This window comes from Poromitra crassiceps, assembly GCF_964638095.1.
Source record: "Poromitra crassiceps genome assembly, chromosome: 9".
Lineage (NCBI taxonomy): Eukaryota > Metazoa > Chordata > Actinopteri > Beryciformes > Melamphaidae > Poromitra > Poromitra crassiceps.
The window spans coordinates 54,802,166-54,826,907 of NC_139630.1; the positions used below are offsets into that span (position 1 = coordinate 54,802,166).

Consider the following 24,742-nt stretch of genomic DNA (forward strand, 5'->3'; position numbering starts at 1 on the left):
GATACATACAACAAACTATGTATAGCCTATATACTGTATGACTTATCAATCAGTGCTCAGTACTTTGCATTTAACAGGTGCTTTTAACTCATTCACCGCCAGTTTAGGACTGCCAATATTTAGCACAGGCCAAAGATTTTCATAATTGTTGGTCATCTTTCAAGACCCACAGTAAATTATCTATTAGCACCAGAGTGATTTGCAATACCTCAAAAGGAAGATGTACGTCTCTGGGTTCACCAGGAAAAGAAAAGTGAGCTTTTAGCATGTTCTGTACTCTACTTATAGCCATTTATATACACCCTGTTTTCCCCCAAAAGTTCTCCCTGAGAAAATAAACAGGAGAAAAGGCAATTTTTGTAAAAGGGCACAATCTCAGGCAGAACTCACTCTCAATTCTTTTATTTTGAACTGTATTGACATCAGACATGTAAATATTATTCGTTAGGACACAAATGACAAAAAAAAAAATATATATATATATATATATATACACATGAAGTGCTTTTTTTTACATTCAACAATACAGTTTACTCGGTGTGAGTGTGCAGACAGACAGACAGACAGACAGACACACCGACAGACAGACAGACAGACAGACACACACACACACACACACACACACACACACACACACACACACACACACGATCCCCGATCCCCCTTTTAGATTTCTAACCCCACATAGGATAAGCAATAACCACGCCCTGTGGCGCTGGGATTGGCCAGGAGCAACACTGGAGGGCACGCAGCCCAGCGATTTCATGAACTGAATAGCTCTTGAGAAAGGACAGCGGGCTGCTGTGACCGCCGCTTCTGCCTTGTGCCTTGCTGTTGTGTGTTTATTTTGCACCCGTCCTCGTCCATGTCTCCCTGTCATATCCTCCCTGCTATCTGATCGTTCCCGTTTTCCCCTCGGCTATTCAACACGTCCTCACCGCCCTCGCAAACTGATCGATCATTTCCTCATTCCTCCGATGATCAAACACATCTCTTGATTACTTTCTCCCGGCTGGCACAGAGGAAGGCGACTCCAGCTCGTGCAGCGCGCCGAGGCGCGTTTCAATGGCGTTTCTCCTGTCTGCACAAGGAAGCGTTACCCGTTTTCTGCTTTTCCTCTTGCTCAATTTCAAAACAACAGCTGCGGTATGTGTTTGTTCACGTGTTGTCTTAGATGCTAGGGACCTGATACCATGTGACAGGCTGGGGAAGTGTTTAAACTACGCCCTGCAGTAATAAAAACAAAAACACGTCAAACACGTCATTGGCGGGGAGGGCTATTTCTGATAACACGTCAAAGACGTCATTGGCGGTGAATGAGTTAATAACATCTAAGGACGGGCATTGCAAACATAGGCTAACCCTTCATAATCAGGAAGAAGTCACATTTAAGTTATTTCACAATATTACAACAAAATCCCAGACAATAATATCTATCATATCATGATATCAATGTTATAGGATAACCTACCTGAAAGGTGTGTGTGTGTGTGTGTGTGTGTGTGTGTGTTTCCTCTATAGGGACAATCATACATCAACAAGGATCATTTTTGTCACTGATCTGTCATTGGGCACCAACATAAGAACACGCAGCAGGAAGGCATTATAATATTATTATATATAGGCTACTGTAATGTACAGTACTGTGCTGCCTTGTGTATTCAGTTCCCTCCCTGCCCAGTCTGTTAGCCTAGCCTATATATGAACCACTCAGTCTGTTAGCCTAGCCTATATATGAACCACTCAGTCTGTTAGCCTAGCCTATATATGAACCACTCAGTCTGTTAGCCTAGCCTATATATGAACCACTCAGTCTGTTAGCCTAGCCTATATATGAACCACTCAGTCTGTTAGCCTAGCCTATATATGAACCACTCAGTCTGTTAGCCTAGCCTATATATGAACCACTCAGTCTGTTAGCCTAGCCTATATGAACCACTCAGTCTGTTAGCCTAGCCTATATATGAACCACTCAGTCTGTTAGCCTAGCCTATATATGAACCACTCAGTCTGTTAGCCTAGCCTATATATGAACCACTCAGTCTGTTAGCCTAGCCTATATATGAACCGCTCAGTCTGTTAGCCTAGCCTATATATGAACCACTCAGTGTGTTAGCCTAGCCTATATATGAACCACTCAGTGTGTTAGCCTAGCCTATATATGAACCACTCAGTCTGTTAGCCTAGCCTATATATGAACCACTCAGTCTGTTAGCCTGGCCTATATATGAACCACTCAGTCTGTTAGCCTGGCCTATATATGAACCACTCAGTCTGTTAGCCTAGCCTATATATGAACCACTCAGTCTGTTAGCCTAGCCTATATATGAACCACTCAGTCTGTTAGCCTAGCCATATGAACCACTCAGTCTGTTAGCCTAGCCTATATATGAACCACTCAGTCTGTTAGCCTAGCCTATATATGAACCACTCAGCTTGATGCACAAGACAAGTAGGTGGGTTTTCCCCATTCATGAACAGTGACTCATCCCAGAAAGTGCTTTTGGTCATTCTGTCCTGCGGGAATAGACGCTTTTACAACTCTCATGCGCTGTGCCTGTTGCCTAAAATAACCATGGCATCATCCCCTGCCCCCGCCTCCACCCACTCCTCCCCCTCGCCCCCCCCCCTCCTCCAGCCCCCCCCCCCTCCTCCTCCTCCAGCCCCGCCCCCCCCCCCCCTCCTCCTCCTCCTCCAGCCCCGCCCCCCCCTCCTCCTCCTCCTCCTCCAGCCCCGCCACATGGGTACAGTTTAGTAGATAAATCAGGCGCCACCGGTCGTGTGCGCGCTGCGCTGTAGAGGCAGCAGACTGAAGGCAGGCACACATGCACATCACAGGCACACCGCCGCGGCTCGTCGCTGCTACTGCAGCCCGTGCGCGTGCAGCAGCGGAGGAGGAGGACGACGAGAGACACACGGCGCCGAATCACCACGACGAGACCAGCAGACCACGAGAGTCTGACTGGAGCGACTGATCCGACCACAACCAACTGCTGCATCATCATCATGTCTCTCTGTGTGTGTCCGTCTCGCTGAAGAATTGCTGCAGTGCTGCTGCTTAATTTTTCCAGGTGTGTGTGCGTGTGCGCGCGCGTGCGTGCGGGCGTGTGTGTGCGCGCGCACGCGCGTGCGTGCATGGTGGTGGTGGTGGTGTTGTAGCCCGCCTGGTGTAAAAATTCTCCCACGAATCGGACTGTAAACCGGGGGCCGGAGTCTGATGTCACATGTGCTTCATCGGAGGAGACGGGGCATCTTCTACGAGCTGGATTTTGTGGAGGATGCTGCGGCAGGTGATCCACAGAGGGCTCAAGGCTTCGTTTTACTGGCTCGGCTTGTTCGTCAGCAGGCACCCCGTCTTCTTCCTCACCGTGCCCGCGGTGCTCACCATCATCTTCGGCTCCACCGTGCTGAGCCGCTTCAAGCCGGAGACGGACCTGGAGCTCCTGGTGGCGCCGACGCACAGCCTCGCCAAGATCGAGCGCAGCCTTGCCAACAGCCTGTTCCCCATCGACCAGTCCAAGCACCGGCTGTACTCGGACCTGCACACGCCGGGCCGCTACGGCCGGCTCATCCTGCGAGCGCGGTCCGGCGGCAACATCCTGGAGCTGGCCGAGCAGGTGCTGCACGTCCACCAGCGAGTGTTGGACCTGCGCGTCAATCACCAGGGCTTCAACTACACCTTCGCGCACCTCTGCGTGCTCAGCCACCGGGACAAGCGCTGCGTGCTGGACGACATCGTCAGCATCTTCGAGGACATACGACTGGCTGTGCTCTCCAACAGCACCTTCCATAAGGTGCCCGTCAGCTACCCCAATACCACGTTGAAGGTGAGAATCATGCTTTTTTTTTTAGAGACATGTCTCCAATAACACGCATGTCAGTCAGGCCTATTTCTTATAATAATAATACTGTGTGTCTGTGTGCGCCTCAAACCGCGCGTTCTCCCGATCAGAGCCGGTGATAGTGCAGGGCAGGCAGGCAGGTAAAGCATGTGCATCGCTTCTTGGATTGGATGGATGAATGAATGAACGCGGTGGGCTTGTATTCGCTCAGCCTATGATGATGATGAAGTGGGGGGGCTGCAGATTGCAACATGTATCAGAGGCGATGGGGGGAACCCTCTCTCTCTCTCTCTCTCTCCCTCTCTCTCTCTCTCTCTCTCCCTCTCTCTCTCTCTCTCTCTCTCTCTCTCTCTCTCTCCATAACACCAGACTTTGCTGTTTTTGCAGCCTGGCTTGTTGGTGCGAGTTATGAATTGATTGGCTGCATAGTCTTCACTGCTCTGTTCCCCCACAGATGGAGAGAGAGGGAGAGGGGGGGGGGAGGAGGAGGAGGAGGGGGAGGGACATCCTCGTTTCTCTCCCTCCCCCTGATGCAGTGTCTCCCTCTCTCCCCTGCTCTTGGCTGCACATGCAGCATCATGCCTATATAGCTAATGGACTCTCAGGGATCTTCCCTGAATCATGTCAGAACCAGAACCCTCTTCCTGTATAACGACCCGGTCCCGCCTCAGTGTGATGTGACCGCAGGGCAGGTTAGCCATATATCAGTCACACACACACACACACACAACCTTTTCAATGCAATAGACCCTTTTCACGGGGGGGGGGGGGGGCATTTTGTGTCTAAAAGGCAGGGTAAACACAGGTGCAACCAACTCACTAATTGGGACCCTAGTAGCACCGGAACACCAAAATGGACTGAAAGTTGGAAACCCGAATTCATGTTTTGCTACACCTGTGTTTATCCTGCCTTTAGGGCACGAAATGGCCCCCGTGAAAAGGGTCTATAGCAGCAGGTACTCGACTGTACACACAGGCTGCATCTATAACTGCATGTAGGCCCACACACACGTTTTCAGGGCTATTGCACAGATGGAGCCTAAATTACCATCACAGTCTATTTCGGCGTTTCTAAGCCACAAAGCATTTCAACGTGTGTGTGTGTGTGTGTGTGTGTGTGTGTGTGTGTGTGTGTGTGTGTGTGTGTGTGTGTGCACGATGTGAGCATTTCAACTGAAAATCAATGCCGGAGCTTCAATGTCATTCCTGTTTGCGTGTCGCCTATACAGGCCTTTCGTGCAAATACAGATTCCACGCATGTTTCACCATTCAAGGTTCAAGTCCAAGGTGGTCGACTTATTGACTGATCATCTTGACATACTATGGTGCGTGCTTTGCGTGACGTGATGCGACGATGCCTTTTTCTGCTCAGCCTCCACCGTACGTACGGCCTTGAGAAACACTCCGTGTTTTTGATAGAATAGAGAATGTACTGCATTCAGCAGGACAAGGACACACACACACACACACACACACGCACACACACACACACACACACACACACACACACGCGCACACGCACACGCACACACACACACACACACACGCACACACACAGTCGAACAAGCAGCTTATACAACACTGGGCAATTTAAATGGTGAGGTGCATGTCACACTACACTGCTCTATCTCCTCCAGGAAGAGCTGCCACACACACACGCACACAAACAGATACACACACACGCGCGCGCGCACACACACACACATACACACAGACAAACACATGCACATGCACACGTTTTATGTAACACACTCACTGATGCTACGGTATGGCTGATTAGGCTATGTGAGCTGTGGGATCTGGATCAGTGTGATCTGGATCAGTGTGATCTGGATCAGTGTGATCTGGATCAGTGTCTAGTAGTGAAACCATTCATCGTCCTGTGTTGAGCTGCTCAGACAACATGTCCTCGTACTGTTACACCGAAATGACAGAATAAGTCCATTTCCAATGACTCCCAAAACAACATCATGCGAAAACCGGGATAACCGCGTGTCTGTGCAGGTGAGACGCCTCAGGTCGGTTAATTTGAAAACGTCACAACAATTAATTTGAAAATGTCACGTTGGTTATGTTTAAATGTTGGTTATGTTTAAATGTTGGTTATGTTTAAATGTTGGTTATGTTTAAGGCAACTAAACAGCTTTGGTTATGTTTAGGCGACACATTTTTTTTTTAAGGTTTGGCGACTAAAACAACGTGGTTAAGGTTAGGGTTACGGTTTGGGTTACGCTTAAAAACGGAACACGTCGGGAGGCGAACCGGGTCTCTCGCGACGAGGAATTTGAAAGTCATGGACCAAGAGCTCCCCGTTCATTCGCAGTACTTCCTGCACCAAATTACTCATATGGTAAATGGACTGCATTTATATAGCGCTTTAGGCATTAGGGTCATATATACTAGGGTTAGGGTCATATATACTAGGGTTAGGGTTAGGGTCATATATACTAGGGTTAGGGTCATATATACTAGCGGTTTTGTCATGATGCAAAGCTGTTTGAAAATCGCAAAGTGGCCCTTTAACGTTAAGGACCACCAGAGGTCGCCGCTATTCCGGGTGGTGCAACGGATCACAGCTGATCCGTGATCCGTACGGATCAGCCCCCACGGTTTGGCAAGCCAGTCTTAATTGCGACATTTAACCATCAGTGTGAAATACATTTTTACTGTCGCTGTTACTGTTTAAAATACTAATTCCCTCCTATGCATCACCATGCAGAGGTGCAGTGAAAAGATACGGACAGGACAGGTGCATGCAGTGTGTTACGACTGCGTGACGTGAGGGAATGGGGGGGCGGGGGGGGAGCGATTGACCTAAAAGCTGTCGCTTTCGTCTCCATCCAAATCCTATATGCAATGACTTCAGGCATTGTCAGTGGTGTAACTGGGAAACCGGGCATGCTGGGAAACCGGGCATGCTGGGAAACAGGGCATGCTTGTCATCTTTGAAATAGATCAGAAGATTGTGATCATTATTGAAACTTACGGCGGATATGCTGCCTTCCCTTTGACACACATCTCCGCTCGCTCGGAGCAGCTCCAGTCTCTCTCTTTGCCTGGCTGTCTGAGGCATAGCTGAACCTGGCCTCACACAGAGCAATTTAGAGAGAGAGTGGCGTCAGCAGAGGACAAGAATGCGTGACTCATTAGCCAATGAACAGCCAGGAAGGGGTCTCGCGCTACTTTTGCATGTTAAAATAAAGCTGATAATGTACAATTTGATTCTTAAAAAAAAAAAAAAAAAAATCAAAGTACAACACAAACTGTCCATTTTGCTGCAACTCGACAGTGCTGCTTAATCCAGGACCTTACTTCCTGGAACTCTTGAGAGTAAAAAACTGGTCCATTGGAGTGAATGGAGATGTCGCGACTCTCCTATATACACGGCTCTGGCCTCACATTAGAGCTGGGTATTGGTTCAAATTTCAAGAATTGATTCGATTCCGATTCACAAGGTTGCGAATCGATTAATTTCGATTCGATTCCGATTTGATCAATTTCAATATTGATTTGGTTAGTGATACCAAAATGAGTTTTTTGAGCTGTACCCTGAATTACATGACTGTCCAGTTATGTAACATAGGGGTTCCCAATCAGCCAAGTAGATACATGGGAAAAAAGTTGCAGACCTGTTGTCAATTTTAATGGTTTTAGTTACACATATATTTACTCACCAGAGCCCTGTACTACGAAACTAGTTTAACAGATCCGCGATAAGTCCCTTTGATCTGGTTTGACTGAACAGGATCAAAGCTATCTAGTTAACTGATACTACGACGCTGGTTTTTTACTAGGTAAGTGGACCTGGGATCTGCCTGTGCACCCGCACGTTTTTCGCTCGTGCACAGGCGCGCGTCCACGCGAAAGAGGTGCACTAGCCAATCACATTATGAACAGCTGAGTTGATCCACGCCCACACCAATTTCCACACCCATTTCCTCGTTCCATGAAAGCGCAGTGCATGATCAGAGTTTTAGCGGATATTTAATGTATCCGCGATTTAATGTCAGAATGAAAATCCGCGTTGGATAGTCTGCTGAAGGGCTGTCTAAAGCAGCAGCTTGTATTCACATCAGTCATTTGATTTACTTCGATCAGCGATTTCTGTCTGATACAGCTGCATACATTGATACAGCAGCAACAAATGTAATCTCAGTCTATACATTTCCACAATCTGTAAGCCTATTTAGACCATAGATTTAGAAACGCATGCTCAATGAATAATGATCTCTATCACTCATGTGTGTGGTTGCACTGATCGAATAATTCATATATAAAATAGCCTAGTATAAAGCCTAATAGCCTACTATAAAAGAGAAAACTGCTGAACTGAATTGAGACGATGCGGATTTTCTGGCATGTAGGAGAATATCACCCTCACTCCATTTGAGGGTCCATTCATGATATGCGCGGCGGTGATTAATAGTGATCATATTTCTCCACGCATCGTTGAGCTGTTAAGACATAAAGTGGTAAGTAGGCTTAATTTAATTATGTAGCCTACAGAGCCACAAATGTTTTTCTTGTTATATTCTCAGTTGACTGCAATCTATTTTTCATATGGCGATCTTATATGAACGGTGAGTGACTCCAGAGAGCCGATTATATGGGTCTGTCATGGATTTTGATCTTATCCTCTGAAGCTAACCTGGTCGCGACCAGGTTAGCTTTGCAGCGTCAGTTGCCATGGTGATTGAAAGTTAACTTGCTTTGTAGTACGGCTAAACCAGGTTTAAACTCAAACTTACTCGGATAAGGCATTAAACTAGCTTCGTAGTACAGGCTACAGGTGGTGACAAAGGGTAAATAACAGCCTTTTCATCTGTCAATAAAGACACTTTCACAATTATGCACAGTGATTTGATTTCAGCCTATATCATTTCTAAAAGTAGATTTCCATTTATGTAGCCTACAGTATTTATGTTTTTGTTTCAACTACAAACATAAATAAACGTCAACTTGAAACTATGTTTCAACTACCACACACAGCATAATATTTTAGCCTGTTTATAAAAATAATAATCGATCTCTGGACATATGAATCGATAATCGAGGATTAAAATGAAAATCGATTAAAAATCGGAGAATCGATTTTTTGAACCCAGCCCTACCTCACATTATAAGAGTTCAGTGTTGATAGGCTATTACTTGTAACCAATCAGTGTAACCAATCAGATATTGATGTGGGCGGGACATTGAGCAGTACAGTGTACAGTCAGTGGCAGAGTAATGGGCTCTGGTCAGTGGTGGCTACAGACAGAGAGAGGAGGTTGCATCAGAGCCAAAGTAGCAAAATGGATTTAAAAAAAAATCCCAACCGTGTTTTTATTTAGGGCAAATCATTATTATTACATTATTTATTTATTTAAAATCATTATCTTGTATCTTTGTATACCATTAAGCTGAGCACATCTGCACTTTTTAACATTCCCCCCCCCCCAATAAAGATAGGAAAAAAGAGCCATCGTAGATTTTTTAATTCATCATTTTTTTGATGATTCAAAAAATGATCCGATCCGATCCAGTGTTTACATTTGTAAACACTGCTCATGCTTCCTGATTTCAAAATGCAGTGTTTACATTATTTCGGATGACAAGTGGGGAGTCCAGCATGGGGTCTGGATTTGTGCTGAGTCGCTTCTAACAGGCTTAGTGGAGTCTTCCCTTTAATGAGACTGTGTGCTTTTTACAGCGCTGCCATTCTGTCCAAAAAAAGAAGATACAATGGTCTCATTATTATTAATACTATCATTATTGTTACATCTATTTGTGGATGTAGTAGTACTTTAATTCATGCAGCCAGTAACCAGTTGAAGTGACACTGTTCATTTGCAATGTCCGTATCAAAGAAAGTGTGATAATTGGCAATCACTACTATGTCTGTTGCATCTCTAACATAAAGAGAAAAGAAACAGCTGGGAAGCCGAGCCACACTATGAGAATGAGTCAAGTCAAACTGAATTAGCGTAAATATGTTCATTTGCATGTCTTAGGGCCTGTGTCCACCTAGTCTTTTTCCCACCGTTAAACGCTGGGGAGTGCGCTGGGGAGCACTGATCTCAGCGCACCATATACAAAGGAAGCAGTCTGAAACTAACGTTAGTTTAGTGCGGTAGTAGCTTGATAGCTGACAGCTAACATTAGCAAACAACACACATACAGTGATTTAGCTCAGCACTCACCAGAAATATCAAGTGTCTAGCCGATCTGCTCCCACAATTGAGCCTTTCTGTCTCTGTTGCGATAGTTTCTCCATGATTAAGTTGCCAGAAAAGCAGCACCCGACATCAGCGTCTTTCTGAAAAGTTAAAATATTTTCAGCTGGAAGCGCTGGGAGTCGGGCGCACAAAAACGCCGGAGCGCTGTGAAAATAGACGCTGGGCGCAGCGCACTTTCTCTAGACGTCCGTGTGCGCCCGCATACGCTCTCCCCCCATCCCCCCCCTCCCCCGCCTCCTCCTCTCGCGTTCCCCCTGCTCTCCCTCCCCTGCACCCTCCCACCTCTCCTTCTCTGTTCTCTCCTCCTCTCTGTCCTCTCCCCTCTCTCACATTCCCCCTGCACTCCTCCCCCTGCACCCTCCCACCTCTCCTTCTCTGTCCTCTCTGGGGGGGGGGGGGGGGGGGGGGGGGCGGAGAGGTCTGTTCCCTCCCCCGCCGCCTCTTCCCACGTTCCCCCTGCTCTCCCTCCCCTGCACCCTCCCACCTCTCCTTCTCTGTTCTCTCCTCCTCTCTGTCCTCTCCCCTCTCTCACATTCCCCCTGCACTCCTTCCCCTGCACCCTCCCACCTCTCCTTCTCTGCTCTCTCCTCCTCTCTGTCCTCTCTGGGGGGGGGGGAGGAGGGGGCGGAGAGGTCTGTTCCCTCCCCCGCCTCCTCCTCCCGCGTTCCCCCTGCTCTCCCTCCCCTGCACCCTCCCACCTCTCCTTCTCTGTTCTCTCCTCCTCTCCCCCTGCACTCCTTCCCCTGCACCCTCCCACCTCTCCTTCTCTGTTCTCTCCTCCTCTCTGTCCTCTCTGGGGGGGGGGGGGGGATGTGGGGGAGGAGGGGGCGGAGAGGTCTGTTCCCTCCCCCGCCTCCTCCTCTCGCGTTCCCCCTGCTCTCCCTCCCCTGCACCCTCCCACCTCTCCTTCTCTGTTCTCTCCTCCTCTCTGTCCTCTCCCCTCTCTCACATTCCCCCTGCACTCCCTCCCCTGCACCCTCCCACCTCTCCTTCTCTGCTCTCTCCTCCTCCGCATTTCCCCCTGCGTCTCTCCTTCTCTGTTCCCTCCTCCTCCGCGTTTCCCGTTTTCTCCCCGCCTCCTCCCTCCCTCACACTCCCCCTGCTTCTCTACCCTGGCTCTCCCTCCCCTGCACCCTCATCTCTCCTTCTCTCCTCCTCCACATTTCCTATTTTCTCCCCACCTCCCCCCTCTCCTCCGTCTATATTGCTCATTCTCTCCCCACCTCCTCCCTCCCCCTGCTCTCTTCTCCCCCACACCTCCCCCCCCTTCCCCTCTCCTGCTCTCTCCTCTTGCTCCTTCCCCACCTCCTATACCCTCCAACATCTCCCATTCCCTCCCCACCTCATCACTCTCTCACATTCCCCCTGCTATTCTCCCTTCTCCTGCGCTCTCCTCTGCTCTCCCCTCATTCCTATATTTTCTATATTATCAATTGTTCAAATGTTATCTTTATTCTGTATATTCTTGTTACTGTTGTGTCAGCTAGAATTAGCTAGACATACTTTCTGTGAAGCCCTCTGAGACATGCTTGTGAATTAGGGCTATATAAATAAACTTGACTTGACTTGACTTAACACCTGAAAAAAGAGGCTGGACCTGAGGAAAAGATGCTAGGTGGACACAGGCCCTTATGGGGCATTTGCTGCTACCTCCAAACATCTCCCCCTTCTTTAGTTTTTCACACTTTTTCACATCAAAAGTTCATTTTTCAAGATTTCATTCATAACAGTAATGTACAGTTTGCTGACGTCACCTAGTACTATCACATTTCTACTCCATTTCAACCAATCATATATCACGACATGCAGCTGTCAATAAAATCTTCATTTCAGGATAATTTTCTCCTCCAGATGAAGGAGAAAATTGCACCTAGTGTCTGTAACCTGGCAGAATTTCTAGCCCATAAACTAACTACTAACTAGGCCAATTGTATGAAACATACTAAATCAAGCAAACGGTAATGTCTAAGAATGCAAAGAAATGTACCTGGCTCGTTAAACTCACATTCCAGGATAACGTCATAAGGGGTCGCCCCTCGGAGATTCCAGGCGGGCGGGCAGCACCCATGCATCGGAGTGTCCGCTCCGCTCCACACAGAAGCAGGTGGCTGCCTGGTACTCTGCGGATCCCACTCGCGTATAGCAGCACCACAACACGCTGAATCCCACTCGATTTGGGGGGCGGAACACGCCAGGATTGGCCAATGCCAAAGCCAGTCCCCAGAATTGTCAAATCAAATCATCGACACGCTATTATGGTCCGCCTCTCAACCCTGTCATCTCAGACCCTCGCGCTACTTGCTGAGTTCTTGTTGGGTTCATTTTGTCTTTAAATCGTTCCTTTCCATCTTCATCATCCTCGTCCTCTGTGCCTAGATATTGTTTGTGTGTGTGTGTGTGCGTGTGCGTGTGTGTGTAACGTGCGGGTGCATTCAATGATGCACCTACACACAGGCACTTGACATTGCATTCCCCAGCACATGAATGAGTGTTCCTCTCTTGAAGGTGTGATGTGACCTCTCTGTCTCTCTCCACCAGCTCTCTCCTCTGTAGATCAAGCAGACTCCTTCCTTCATGTTCCTGAGTCTGTCTGCCTGCCTGTCGAGCTGTCTCGTCTGGGCTCGTTCATCTCGTCTGGGCTCATTCATTTCGTTTCTTATGCCTCATGCTGCACGTTTGATGTCACAACGGGGGGTTTTATTCGGTAGCCGTCACAAAAGTCCTACTTTTTACCGCGTGCTTTGCTTGCTGCACTAAGTACAAACATGGACTGAATTCCCCCAGAGGATGTGTTTAAAAATATTATTTGTTTTACTTTTTTTTTTTGGTGTCTTTTCAGTTTTGCTCTCTTTTCGGTTCTCACATATTGCAAAAAGTACTGTATGACCTACCTGTATGACTGTATCACCTTGGGGGGGGGGGGGAAATGTAGTGGATAGATCCAGGATCAATGCATGTTTATGATAGATCCAGGATAAATGCATGTTTATCCTGAAGCTCATGCAGCACACAGACGTCTAGGCTCCGCCCCAGCTGTAATCAGCTGACAGCCCGCTGATTGGATCAGTGTTTCTAATCATTTCACCAATCACAGCCATTCTCTCATCAAGGCGGTTTATTTAAATATGTCTCCTTTCTTCATTGATCCTTGCTACATCAATGTGGCCTCACGCATCTTTACACATATTGATGGTTAAAAACGGAATAATGACATCACAACCATCTAATCCTAATGTCAACCCCCCCCCCCTCCCCAAAGTCTATAACACCCCCCCCCCCCCAAATCTAGAAATCCCCCCTAGCTGAAGAACATAAGGGGAGAATCCCCCCCCCCCCTATTTTGCAAAGTGAATTTCAGGCCCTGCAGCCTCAAGTGGCCATTCGACAAACTGCATTTTCTGGTACTTCTGCGTTGGCCTGAGTTTTCAGAGCTTGGTGAGAAATACGACTTGTGTGTGTGTGTGTGTGTGTGTGTGTGTGTGTGTGTGTGTGTGTGTGTGTGACAGATGGACACACCTCCAGCCAACTTGTCTCGAGTCCTGCAAATGTGGACTAATGGGGCCTGAATGTGAACGCCTGCATGGCTGATTTTCTCGTGATGTGAATCAGAGGTGAAATCTCATCCTTACATGTCACAGATTCAAGTCTCTGATGGTCAGTTTGAGTTGATATTATATTCGAGACTGGAGTGCGGTGTTCTATCTGCATTTACATTTTAGTACATTTTATTTCCGACACTAATAATATTGTGTTTGACCAGATCAAAACCTCTAGGCTATATTCGCGAGAGCGTGGAGACATTGAGCGCTAGATTGAATTCAGTTATTGGGTAGTTTGGTTTCGTATGCCGCGTGGGCAATGTCAAGTTAAGGTCGGGGTGTGCTTCATGAGACACCCTCATTCTGTTGAATAAATCATCAGAGTGAGGAGGTGTAGCGCGCTGGCGATGAGATGCGGAGATGCACAAGTGTGTCTGTGACATTTTAAATGCAGCAGAGGACTGGACGTGATTGGAGGAGGAGACCGTAGACGGCGCGGAGAGGAATGGGCTGATGGCTTTTGATGTAACGCAGGTCAATAATTGGCTTGCCCTATTGGGCGAGTGGTGATAAAAACGGTCGTTTGAATCCTCAAAGCTCTTCTCCTGAAACCGCGTTAAAACTCCTCATCAAGCATTCTCAGACTAGAACACACTGATGGAGGGAGAGATGGATAGATTGCCAGCAAGGAAAGATTGTAGGAGAAAAATGGTGGCTTTAAACTCACATAAGGGTGTATAGTTATTGTACAGTGCATGATTGTTAACATGGTCTTTCCATATGGAAATTAATTTACCATAAAACGTTTTAGTTCATCTGAATTAGAATCACTTTAGGAATTAGGATTTTGTCTCTGCAAAAACACAAAACTCATAATAAAGCTGTGGTCATGCAATTAGGGCAACCAACAATTATTTTCATGATCAATTAATCCATTGGTTCCCAAACTGTGGTCCACGGAGCACTGTTGGTCCACACGGTTCCGCCTGGTGGTCCGCCAGAGCGTTGCATTTGTTTCCCTACAGACAACAGGTTTGACATTATACTAGGGATGTAACGATAACCAGTTTTAATGATAACCATGATAAAATCCCTTACGATAACCGTACCGTTTCAAATTTTCATTATCGTTAAAACCGTGGTACCGTGATTACAGTGCTTTGAAAAACATGGTAGATACTGTCCATCATCAACCAAAGTTGGCAACAGTCTCCCAGATGCAAACGTGCAGCCTTGGAGAAATTATTTCAGTGAGTGTATCAATCCTTTTTGGGTCTGAGTTTTCCATGTAAAACGTTGTAAAATGATTTCAGTGAGTCTCTCGGTACTTTTTGAACATTTTCAGCAATTTTCTACGAATACCGTGATAATACGATAACCGTGATAATTTTGGTCACGATAATCGTGATGTGAAATGTTCATACCGTTACATCTCTACATTATACACAATAACCCTGAGGAGTTGAGGCGCAGGCTCGGTCTGTGGCTTCCAGAAGACTTGGAAAATAACTTCTGGAATCACATGGAATTGAGGAGAGGTACTTAGCTGGGAGGAGAAGTGAAGCGTCAGCCCTCCACAGATCCAACAACACCTCTCTCTCTCTCTCTGTGTGTCGAGCGCGCCCCACGGCATAGATATGTATTACATTAGTAGGTATTTAGCTGACTCATTTCACCCAAAGTGACTTGCAATTAGTGAGCAGGTACAGCACAGAGTGTTGTTCATGGACTCTTTAGTGAGCAGGTACAGCACAGAGTGTTGTTCGTGGACTCTTTAGTGACCAGGTACAGCACAGAGTGTTGTTCATGGACTCTTTAGTGAGCAGGTACAGCACAGAGTGTTGTTCATGGACTCTTTAGTGAGCAGGTACAGCACAGAGTGTTGTTCATGGACTCTTTAGTGAGCAGGTACAGCACAGAGTGTTGTTCATGGACTCTTTAGTGAGCAGGTACAGCACATAGTGTTGTTCATAGACTCTTTAGTGAGCAGGTACAGCACAGAGTGTTGTTCATGGTCTCTTTAGTGAGCAGGTACAGCACAGAGTGTTGTTCATAGACTCTTTAGTGAGCAGGTACAGCACAGAGTGTTGTTCATGGACTCTTTAGTGAGCAGGTACAGCACAGAGTGTTGTTCATGGACTCTTTAGTGAGCAGGTACAGCACAGAGTGTTGTTCATAGACTCTTTAGTGACCAGGTACAGCACAGAGTGTTGTTCATGGACTCTTTAGTGAGCAGGTACAGCACAGAGTGTTGTTCATGGACTCTTTAGTGACCAGGTACAGCACAGAGTGTTGTTCATGGTCTCTTTAGTGAGCAGGTACAACACAGAGTGTTGTTCATGGACTCTTTAGTGAGCAGGTACAGCACATAGTGTTGTTCATGGACTCTTTAGTGAGCAGGTACAGCACAGAGTGTTGTTCATGGACTCTTTAGTGAGCAGGTACAGCACATAGTGTTGTTCATGGTCTCTTTAGTGAGCAGGTACAGCACATAGTGTTGTTCATAGACTCTTTAGTGAGCAGGTACAGCACAGAGTGTTGTTCATGGACTCTTTAGTGAGCAGGTACAGCACAGAGTGTTGTTCATGGTCTCTTTAGTGAGCAGGTACAGCACAGAGTGTTGTTCATGGACTCTTTAGTGAGCAGGTACAGCACAGTGTTGTTCATGGTCTCTTTAGTGAGCAGGTACAACACAGAGTGTTGTTCATGGACTCTTTAGTGAGCAGGTACAACACAGAGTGTTCTTCATGGACTCTTTAGTGAGCAGGTACAGCACAGAGTGTTGTTCATGGACTCTTTAGTGAGCAGGTACAGCACAGAGTGTTGTTCATGGTCTCTTTAGTGAGCAGGTACAGCACATAGTGTTGTTCATGGACTCTTTAGTGAGCAGGTACAGCACATAGTGTTGTTCATGGACTCTTTAGTGAGCAGGTACAGCACAGAGTGTTGTTCATGGACTCTTTAGTGAGCAGGTACAGCACAGAGTGTTGTTCATGGTCTCTTTAGTGAGCAGGTACAGCACAGAGTGTTGTTCATGGACTCTTTAGTGAGCAGGTACAGCACAGAGTGTTGTTCATGGACTCTTTAGTGAGCAGGTACAGCACATAGTGTTGTTCATGGACTCTTTAGTGACCAGGTACAGCACAGAGTGTTGTTCATGGACTCTTTAGTGAGCAGGTACAGCACAGAGTGTTGTTCATGGACTCTTTAGTGAGCAGGTACAGCACAGAGTGTTGTTCATGGACTCTTTAGTGAGCAGGTACAGCACAGAGTGTTGTTCATGGACTCTTTAGTGAGCAGGTACAGCACAGAGTGTTGTTCATGGACTCTTTAGTGAGCAGGTACAGCACAGAGTGTTGTTCATGGACTCTTTAGTGAGCAGGTACAGCACAGAGTGTTGTTCATGGACTCTTTAGTGAGCAGGTACAGCACAGAGTGTTGTTCATGGACTCTTTAGTGAGCAGGTACAGCACAGACTCTTTGACAGAAAACTATACATGGGGTCAAATTTGTAAGCATCGAGCTACAGGACAGCCCCTGTATCTACGAAGCCATGCTACCACCTGCATAAAGCCTGGATTATGCTTGACGCTTTGGCCGGCCGCACGGAAATGAGAGACACGGAATCCGACGAGGAAACGTGTGGAGCTTGTATACTCTGTGTGGGTTTCTGCAGGCGGAATTGAGCGCGAGTCTTGAAAACTCCACTTTGTCCGCCCGTCCGCGTCCGCGTAGTTACAAATTTCGGCGTGCGCACGGCCGCTCGAAAACCGTCCGCACGGAGCCTTGCGGAGGGGCGTGTCTGCTGATTTGACGTCACTTTTCCGCGCGGACACTCGCGTTCCTCGCTGATGCGGAAAGCATAATGAGACCTTTACGCCATAGTGGAGAAATGGAATAACTCCTTGTTGTTGATCCAATCCCCTACTATCCTCCCCCCGCTGCAGTAAATTGGCTAATTGAAACAGAAGTAAACAATCATCTGAATGTATTTGTCTGGAAACATGAGATTTGTGAAACGGCATATTGGGATATTGTTTTGATTGTGATGGATTATGATGGATTATTTCCTGTTCATAAGAAGAAGACAAATCACGTCATCTACACTGAGCTGCAAATCAAAGTCGACATCTGGTTGCACAAACAAAAGCATGTCGTGCACAAGTTCAGACTCGGCTCCCGGTGTTGTGGATGTGTTGCATCCCTTTGGTTAAAGGGACTCCCGGTGTTGTGGATGTGTTGCATCCCTTTGGTTAAAGGGACTGGCTACACATTTATTATGCCAATGTTTGCATCTGTTTTACACTGGAACACTGCATGGGGGATACGTCTACTCGTGGATCATTGACTTGAGCATTGTAAAGTAATTCATGAACCAGATTTTTTTTTTTTTTATGTGGTAGACTTTTTTGTGGGGGGGTGATCTATAATTAGAATGATCTAAGCAAAAAAAAAAAAAAAAAAAAAAAATCATCGTCAGGGCCTTCTAGGTATTCACTGAATACCCAAGAATAAAAAAATGAAAAGAAAAGAAAAGAATTTCCCCCAAATAAATTATTTGTATTTGTTATTCATTAGTTTTTATTAACTGAAATAACAGTAATATTGTCGCTAAATTGTTCAGATCTTGGACTCACTTTGTTTCAGCAAATATGGGGTTAAATATTTGGACCAGCCTCCACCGGCAAATGGTATTGATTGACAGCAAGCCAGCAACCCTTCGCGAAGACCCGACTCTAGTCATGACATGAGGATGACAATTTTGATGACAGGTGTCTTAACCAATCAGAATATCATTTAGTTGTGGCGTTAGCCAATCACAATTAGTTGAGTTGTGGGTGGGATATGTCGAGGGATTCGCGAATCCAAGCCAACCAGGGGACGAGACGGACCGTCACGGACGACAAGGAGGGAGGAGTTTATGATGATGTGGTTGTGACATGCATGGGGTTGTGATGAGGAAATGAATGCGCAGTAGGGGTGCACCGATCGATCGACACGCAATCTGTATCGGCCGATTTGGACCTCAAATATGTGATCTGCTGTTTCCGATATTCCTTTAATGTTGCCGATCGCATAGCCGATCATGCTGCACGTGAGAAACATGAGGCAGCCCATTTTCATGTCTTCAATGTCTATCGTTTAACTTTCATATTGTGCTCTAACGTTTATATCATTGTGTTGCAAAGCACACGCTTTGCTTTCGTCAGTGTACTCACCTCCATGCACACACCGCACCAGACTGTCAACACACCCCTTGCGTCTTTGAATCACACAAATCAGCTGGTGATTAGAGCAGCCTCAGCAGAGAGAAGTTACCTCCAGTCCTCCCGCCTACCGAGGCATTTGCATGCTGTTAAGTCCGTGTGTATTAAAGTCCCAGATTGACACGGTGCTACTGTGGTAGTCGGGGTAGTGCACGCGCACACACAGACAATTTCCACGCAAGCATTGATGTTCCCGCGGGCACTTTGAAGGAAGCGAAAGTGTGCGGCTGAGTATGTGGATGTGCGCTCCGTTCAGACGGACTTTCTTCCTTTCTTTGGACATCAGTTGAACATGTTCTAATCCCCTTCTTCCATGTGTGCGTATATGACCAACCAGTAAGTCATTATTATGTTAATATTCCTGTATTGCATTCCCTTTTGGTTTTAGATCGATCTACCTGCAATCATTGCAATAACGTTTGTTTAGGCGTGCACTTGCGGTTTGATTGTCTGTTGCGCTAATTAATGCCACTACTCAGATGGAGTTTAGCTCGTGTGTAGCTTGTGATTCTGTTGTTTCTCCCGTCATGTAACCCTGTCACCATTATGTAGATCGCACTCATAGTGCTGCTAATTATAACACTGTAACTCGGCCTCGATGGGCGGGTCGTTTTGATGTTCGTTCGATGCGGATCCCAATGTATGACGGTTATTGTGCATAACCCCGGTTCTATGAGTGGGAGCTCTTTGGCTTTAGTCATGGTTCAAGACTGGTGTTTAACACGTTGAGTGCCATAGCCGAGATATCTCGTCTTACATAATCCAACGGTTAAGTGCCATAGACGAGCTATCTCGTCTTACATAAACATTTTTTTTTTTTGACGGTGGGACATCAATCAACTCCTTTTACGTCTTCTATATCACTATTGGAGCAAGAGAATGTGTATAATCTATTTTACCGACCACTAAGTGGCGACAGTTCTCTCCAGACAGAGACAGAGAGAAAGCCACAGCCACGGGACCCGTGGACCAAAAGCAGCCGCCTCCCGCGGAAATGGCTTGGCGATTTTACAGTCAGAAACGAACGAGCCTCATTCTCATACTGTAGGCGGGGACGCTTCGCGCTGCTGCGGTGGGGGGTTCCAGAAATGGACTGGGTGAGCAGCATAAAGCCTAGAGTCGCACGGGGCTTCATCGGGGCTATCAAACCCAAGAGACAGTGAGACCTATCCACACTCGCTGCCAGGGAGAGAGGCTGCTCTAACTCGCTGCTCAAACTCCCAGCAGCAGAGCACTCCGCAGCACAGACGGAGGGAGGAGTTTGGAGACACACACACACTCTCTCTCTCTCTCTTCTCTCTCTCTCTCTCTCTCTCTCTCTCTCTCTCTCTCTCTCTCTCTCTAGAGAGAGAGAGAGAGAGAGAGAGAGAGAGGAGAGAGAGAGAGAGAGAGAGAGGAGAGAGAGAGAGAGAGAGCGCACAGAGTGGGAGACAAGGGCACCCATAATCACAGGCACGTGAGGTGGTTCTAAAAATCCATTTATCTCCAAACTCTCTGAAAATCTCTGAAACCATGCTGTACTCAACGGCTAATATCTACATAACTACTAACTCTGCAAACTAACTCTTTTAGACAGAGAAAGCACACATTCTATTAGTTATTTTTAGATGATTGGTGTTCACGAATTCTTAACAGAAAATAATCCTCGGCTCTTGTAAAATGAGCCAGAATCCTCAAAAAAAAAAACTGGCACAACTTACCTACAGGATTGAAAAAATGGCTGGCACTCAATGTGTTAAGAGTAACTGACTTACAGTTTACCTAATTATCATTTATATATTATTAGTTGTTAATTATCACTATAATTGGCCTATATAACAGCAAGCTTGGTTACTGACCTGTTTGTATATTTTATTGCCTCCTTTTTCCAGACCACACACAATCCTACTATTCCTGTCATAATGCTGTAAAGAGCCTATACTGCTGTACTGTACTGAAGAGAACTGACAACTAAACGGTTGAACTCCCATCTGTCTCCTGCCTCGTGTTTTTACGGACACCCCAGGGCGTATATATATATATATCGGTGATCGGTAATCGGTGATCGGTCGATGATCGGTTGGGCAGATATTTCTCATAGGTGATCGGCAATCGGTGATCGGTGGCAAAAAACATGATCGGTGCACATTGCGCAGCGGTAGTTTTCAAAGGATTGAATCTGGAGCTGTCAAGCTATATTTTCGCCATTTCCAGGCTAGCTTGGAGGGCTTGCTTGTTGCTTTTCAAGACAATGGGTTTTGTCATCAAGTGAACGTCATTGGTAAGTTAAAACATTTTGTTTTTATTGCTGGAGCGCTGGGTGCTGGGGCAGCTGATGTCGGTGGGCAGCCAGGGGGAGTTTTGGACCTGTCCGTGCGTTTTAGAGTTCGTTGTGCTTGTAATTTCGGAGTCTTTCTGTGTATTGAGCTAACTGTGGTTGTGTTACTGACAGACTGTAATGGAGTGCGCACAGAGACCTCAGACTTGCACGTACAGTAGGCTATATATTGTGTGTGTGTGTGTGTGTGTGTGTGTGTGTGTGTGCGTAGGTGTACAGCAGCGGACAGAGAGAGAGAGAGAGAGGCTGCAGAGGAACAGAGAGAGAGAGGGAGAGAGGTGTCATTATATCGTAATATTGGCTTCGGGCCTCGCAACGGGCTCGGGCCAATTAATTTCATAACTCATCCGGGCCGGATCGGGCACGGGTCTGCATGTCACGGGCCGGGGAGGGCTCGGGCCGAGATTTCAGGGCCACGCAGCTCTCTAGTGTGTGTGTGTGTGTGTTTGGGGGGGGAGGGGGGGTTACCACATAGAAGGCCCGGTTCTGATAGGCACGGTTCGCCACTGATATATATATATATATATATATATATATATATATATATATATATATATATATATATATATATATATTTACGCAGCAGCCAAGCCAGGGCTTGGACATACATACATATTTACATAATGTATGTATGTCCAGATGTTTGAGTGGCAGTGTGTACTCCCCACTGTGGCTTCACCCCAAGCTGTATTCCTGCTCACTCACTGCTGAGAGCCCATTGAGAAACATGATACAGTGCACTATATCATAACTAAGTGCGTGGAGTGCTACAGGCAGCATTCCCAGATGATACATATGAGAGATTTCGCCAACAAAAATGACAAAGCATATTCTTCATTCTGCCTTTGTTATTTACAGCCTGATACTTACTTACATACTGCTCTTACATTGTCTCAGTAGCCGCTTTGACACCGGCCTTGAAAGCCAAAAAATGCACGGAAAATAGGATCCGCGCCTCCGATGTGAAAGTCGTGAACGCGCGTTGGTGGGTAATTGTTGTACGCCTTTTGTCCCGCCACGGTAGGTAGTCACAGCGCCAGATTAGCAGGCAACCCGCCTCCATTTGAAAGCGTCAGAGCAGCAAGCCGGAACGGTGCGAATGGTCAGCTCATTCATAAAAAAATTACAGGGGAAATCACCTCATGCAGCAAGAAAGTGCACGAGTGAAAGTAAAAAAAAGTAGCCTATACAATCATGACTGCAGGGACGCCAGGAGGAATGCTCCGTGCGGTTAGGCTTTATGCTCAAACGATGTTGACATTAGTAGGTAAAATTAACGGACATAATAATAAGCTTCAGAGGGCTATAGCTGTCTGTGGCGAGTTGGTCTGAGGATATTCCCTCTCGAAACCAGCTCTGTGCATTCCCTTACTAAAACTACTAACGTTATAGTAGTGTAGGCTACTATTCCCCAGACGAACGTTATGCAGACTGCAGCTGTTTGATATGCGGGCGTCGTCTTTCAGAACGGCCCCTAATTAGGCTACTTGATGGGAATAATTTGCTTTACAAAAAACTGGAACCAAAAGATAAGAATTAGCCTTGTAGCCTACCTAATAGGTAGCATGCAGTAATGTAGTGTATCAGATCCAGAGAGAGATCTGCAGCATGCAGTAACGTAGTGTATCAGACCCAGAGAGAGCTCTGCAGCATGCAGTAACATAGTGTATCAGACCCAGAGAGAGATCTGCAGCATGCAGTAATGTAGTGTATCAGACCCAGAGAGAGATCTGCAGCATGCAGTAACGTAGTGTATCAGACCCAGAGAGAGATCTGCAGCATGCAGTAACGTAGTGTATCAGACCCAGAGAGAGATCTGCAGCATGCAGTAACATAGTGTATCAGACCCAGAGAGAGCTCTGCAGCATGCAGTAACATAGTGTATCAGACCCAGAGAGAGATCTGCAGCATGCAGTAATGTAGTGTATCAGACCCAGAGAGAGATCTGCAGCATGCAGTAACGTAGTGTATCAGACCCAGAGAGAGATCTGCAGAGTGCAGTAACATAGTGTATCAGACCCAGAGAGAGATCTGCAGAGTGCAGTAACATAGTGTATCAGACCCAGATAGAGATCTGCAGCATGCAGTAACATAGTGTATCAGACCCAGAGAGAGATCTGCAGAGTGCAGTAACATAGTGTATCAGACCCAGATAGAGATCTGCAGCATGCAGTAACATAGTGTATCAGACCCAGAGAGAGAGCTCTGCAGCATGCAGTAACATAGTGTATCAGACCCAGAGAGAGCTCTGCAGCATGCAGTAACATAGTGTATCAGACCCAGAGAGAGCACTGCAGCATGCAGTAACGTAGTGTATCAGACCCAGAGAGAGATCTGCAGCATGCAGTAACGTAGTGTATCAGACCCAGAGAGAGCTCTGCAGCATGCAGTAACATAGTGTATCAGACCCAGAGAGAGCTCTGCAGCATGCAGTAACATAGTTTATCAGACCCAGAGAGAGCACTGCAGCATGCAGTAACGTAGTGTATCAGACCCAGAGAGAGATCTGCAGCATGCAGTAACATAGTGTATCAGACCCAGAGAGAGATCTGCAGCATGCAGTAACGTAGTGTATCAGCGTAAGAACTCTCATGGGTCTGGCGTCGAGACCCCCCCTCCCCCCCCCCCCCACACACACACACAATTTTGAATTAACACACATATATAAATACAGTATGGATTGGACAATATATCAAATCACAATAAAAAAAATGGGGTAATATGTACTGTGTGGCAGAAAAAGTGAATGGTGATACAGTATTAGCTGCATTTTATTCTGCTGTATTAAGAATAACAAAAAGATGCATTGATTGACCATCACAATTTCACAAGCTCTCCATCCAAATGATAGCAAAGCAACGCCATCGCTAGGAAGCCTCCGAAATAAACACAATCATTTTGCACAGTCATGCTTTGTTGTCATTGAACCTTTCTTTTATCACATTGTTTCACGCCGGTTGTGTCGAGTCATATCAAATTGCACTATGAGACTTTGTCCAATCCCTGTTGAAAAGGGGTAGGCTGTTCATATGAATGCTGACTAATTGTTTTTGGCTGGTATTTTTGGCTTTGACTCTTGGCTGGTACATTTCTGTAGTTGATCAGCCCTTGGCAGCCAGGTGAGACCCACAGTTCCTGTTGGAACACTGTCACAGCTAATCCCTCTGGATCTCCCCCATCCCCTCCATCCCCCTGCAGGACGGCCGCGTGTCCTTCATCGGCCACCAGCTCGGGGGCGTGTCCTTCTCACCCAACAGCCGCGACCAGCAGGTCAAGTTCGCCCGCGCCGTCCAGATCACCTACTACCTCCGCAACCATGGGCCCGTGGTGCAGGTACCCAGCTCTCCACTTTGTGACATAATGTAGCTCTTAATTTATTATGGACTTAATATGCTGCGTGTCCAACACTTTCTGATTAGCAGATCAGTATGTCTAATCAAATATTATAGTGAATACATTCATACTAGGGCTGTGCAATAAAATCGATACGGCAATATATCACGATACTTTTTTCTGCGATACTGTATCGATACTGTATCGACATGTCCCATATCGATCT

The 24,742-nt window shown here is 46.6% G+C and overlaps 1 protein-coding gene across 1 annotated transcript in view; it reads left to right on the forward strand.

Moving 5' to 3' along the window:
* Positions 1-3,224: 3,224 nt before the first annotated feature.
* The window catches only part of ptchd4 (patched domain containing 4), a gene marked incomplete at both ends in the record, with an annotated part of 196,465 nt that continues 174,947 nt past the window's right edge, over positions 3,225-24,742 (forward strand). Inside the window, 2 exons of the mRNA XM_083643631.1 lie at positions 3,225-3,827; positions 24,382-24,516. Of these exons, the coding sequence (XP_083499757.1) occupies positions 3,225-3,827; positions 24,382-24,516 (738 nt within the window). The remainder of the gene's footprint in view (positions 3,828-24,381; positions 24,517-24,742) is intronic.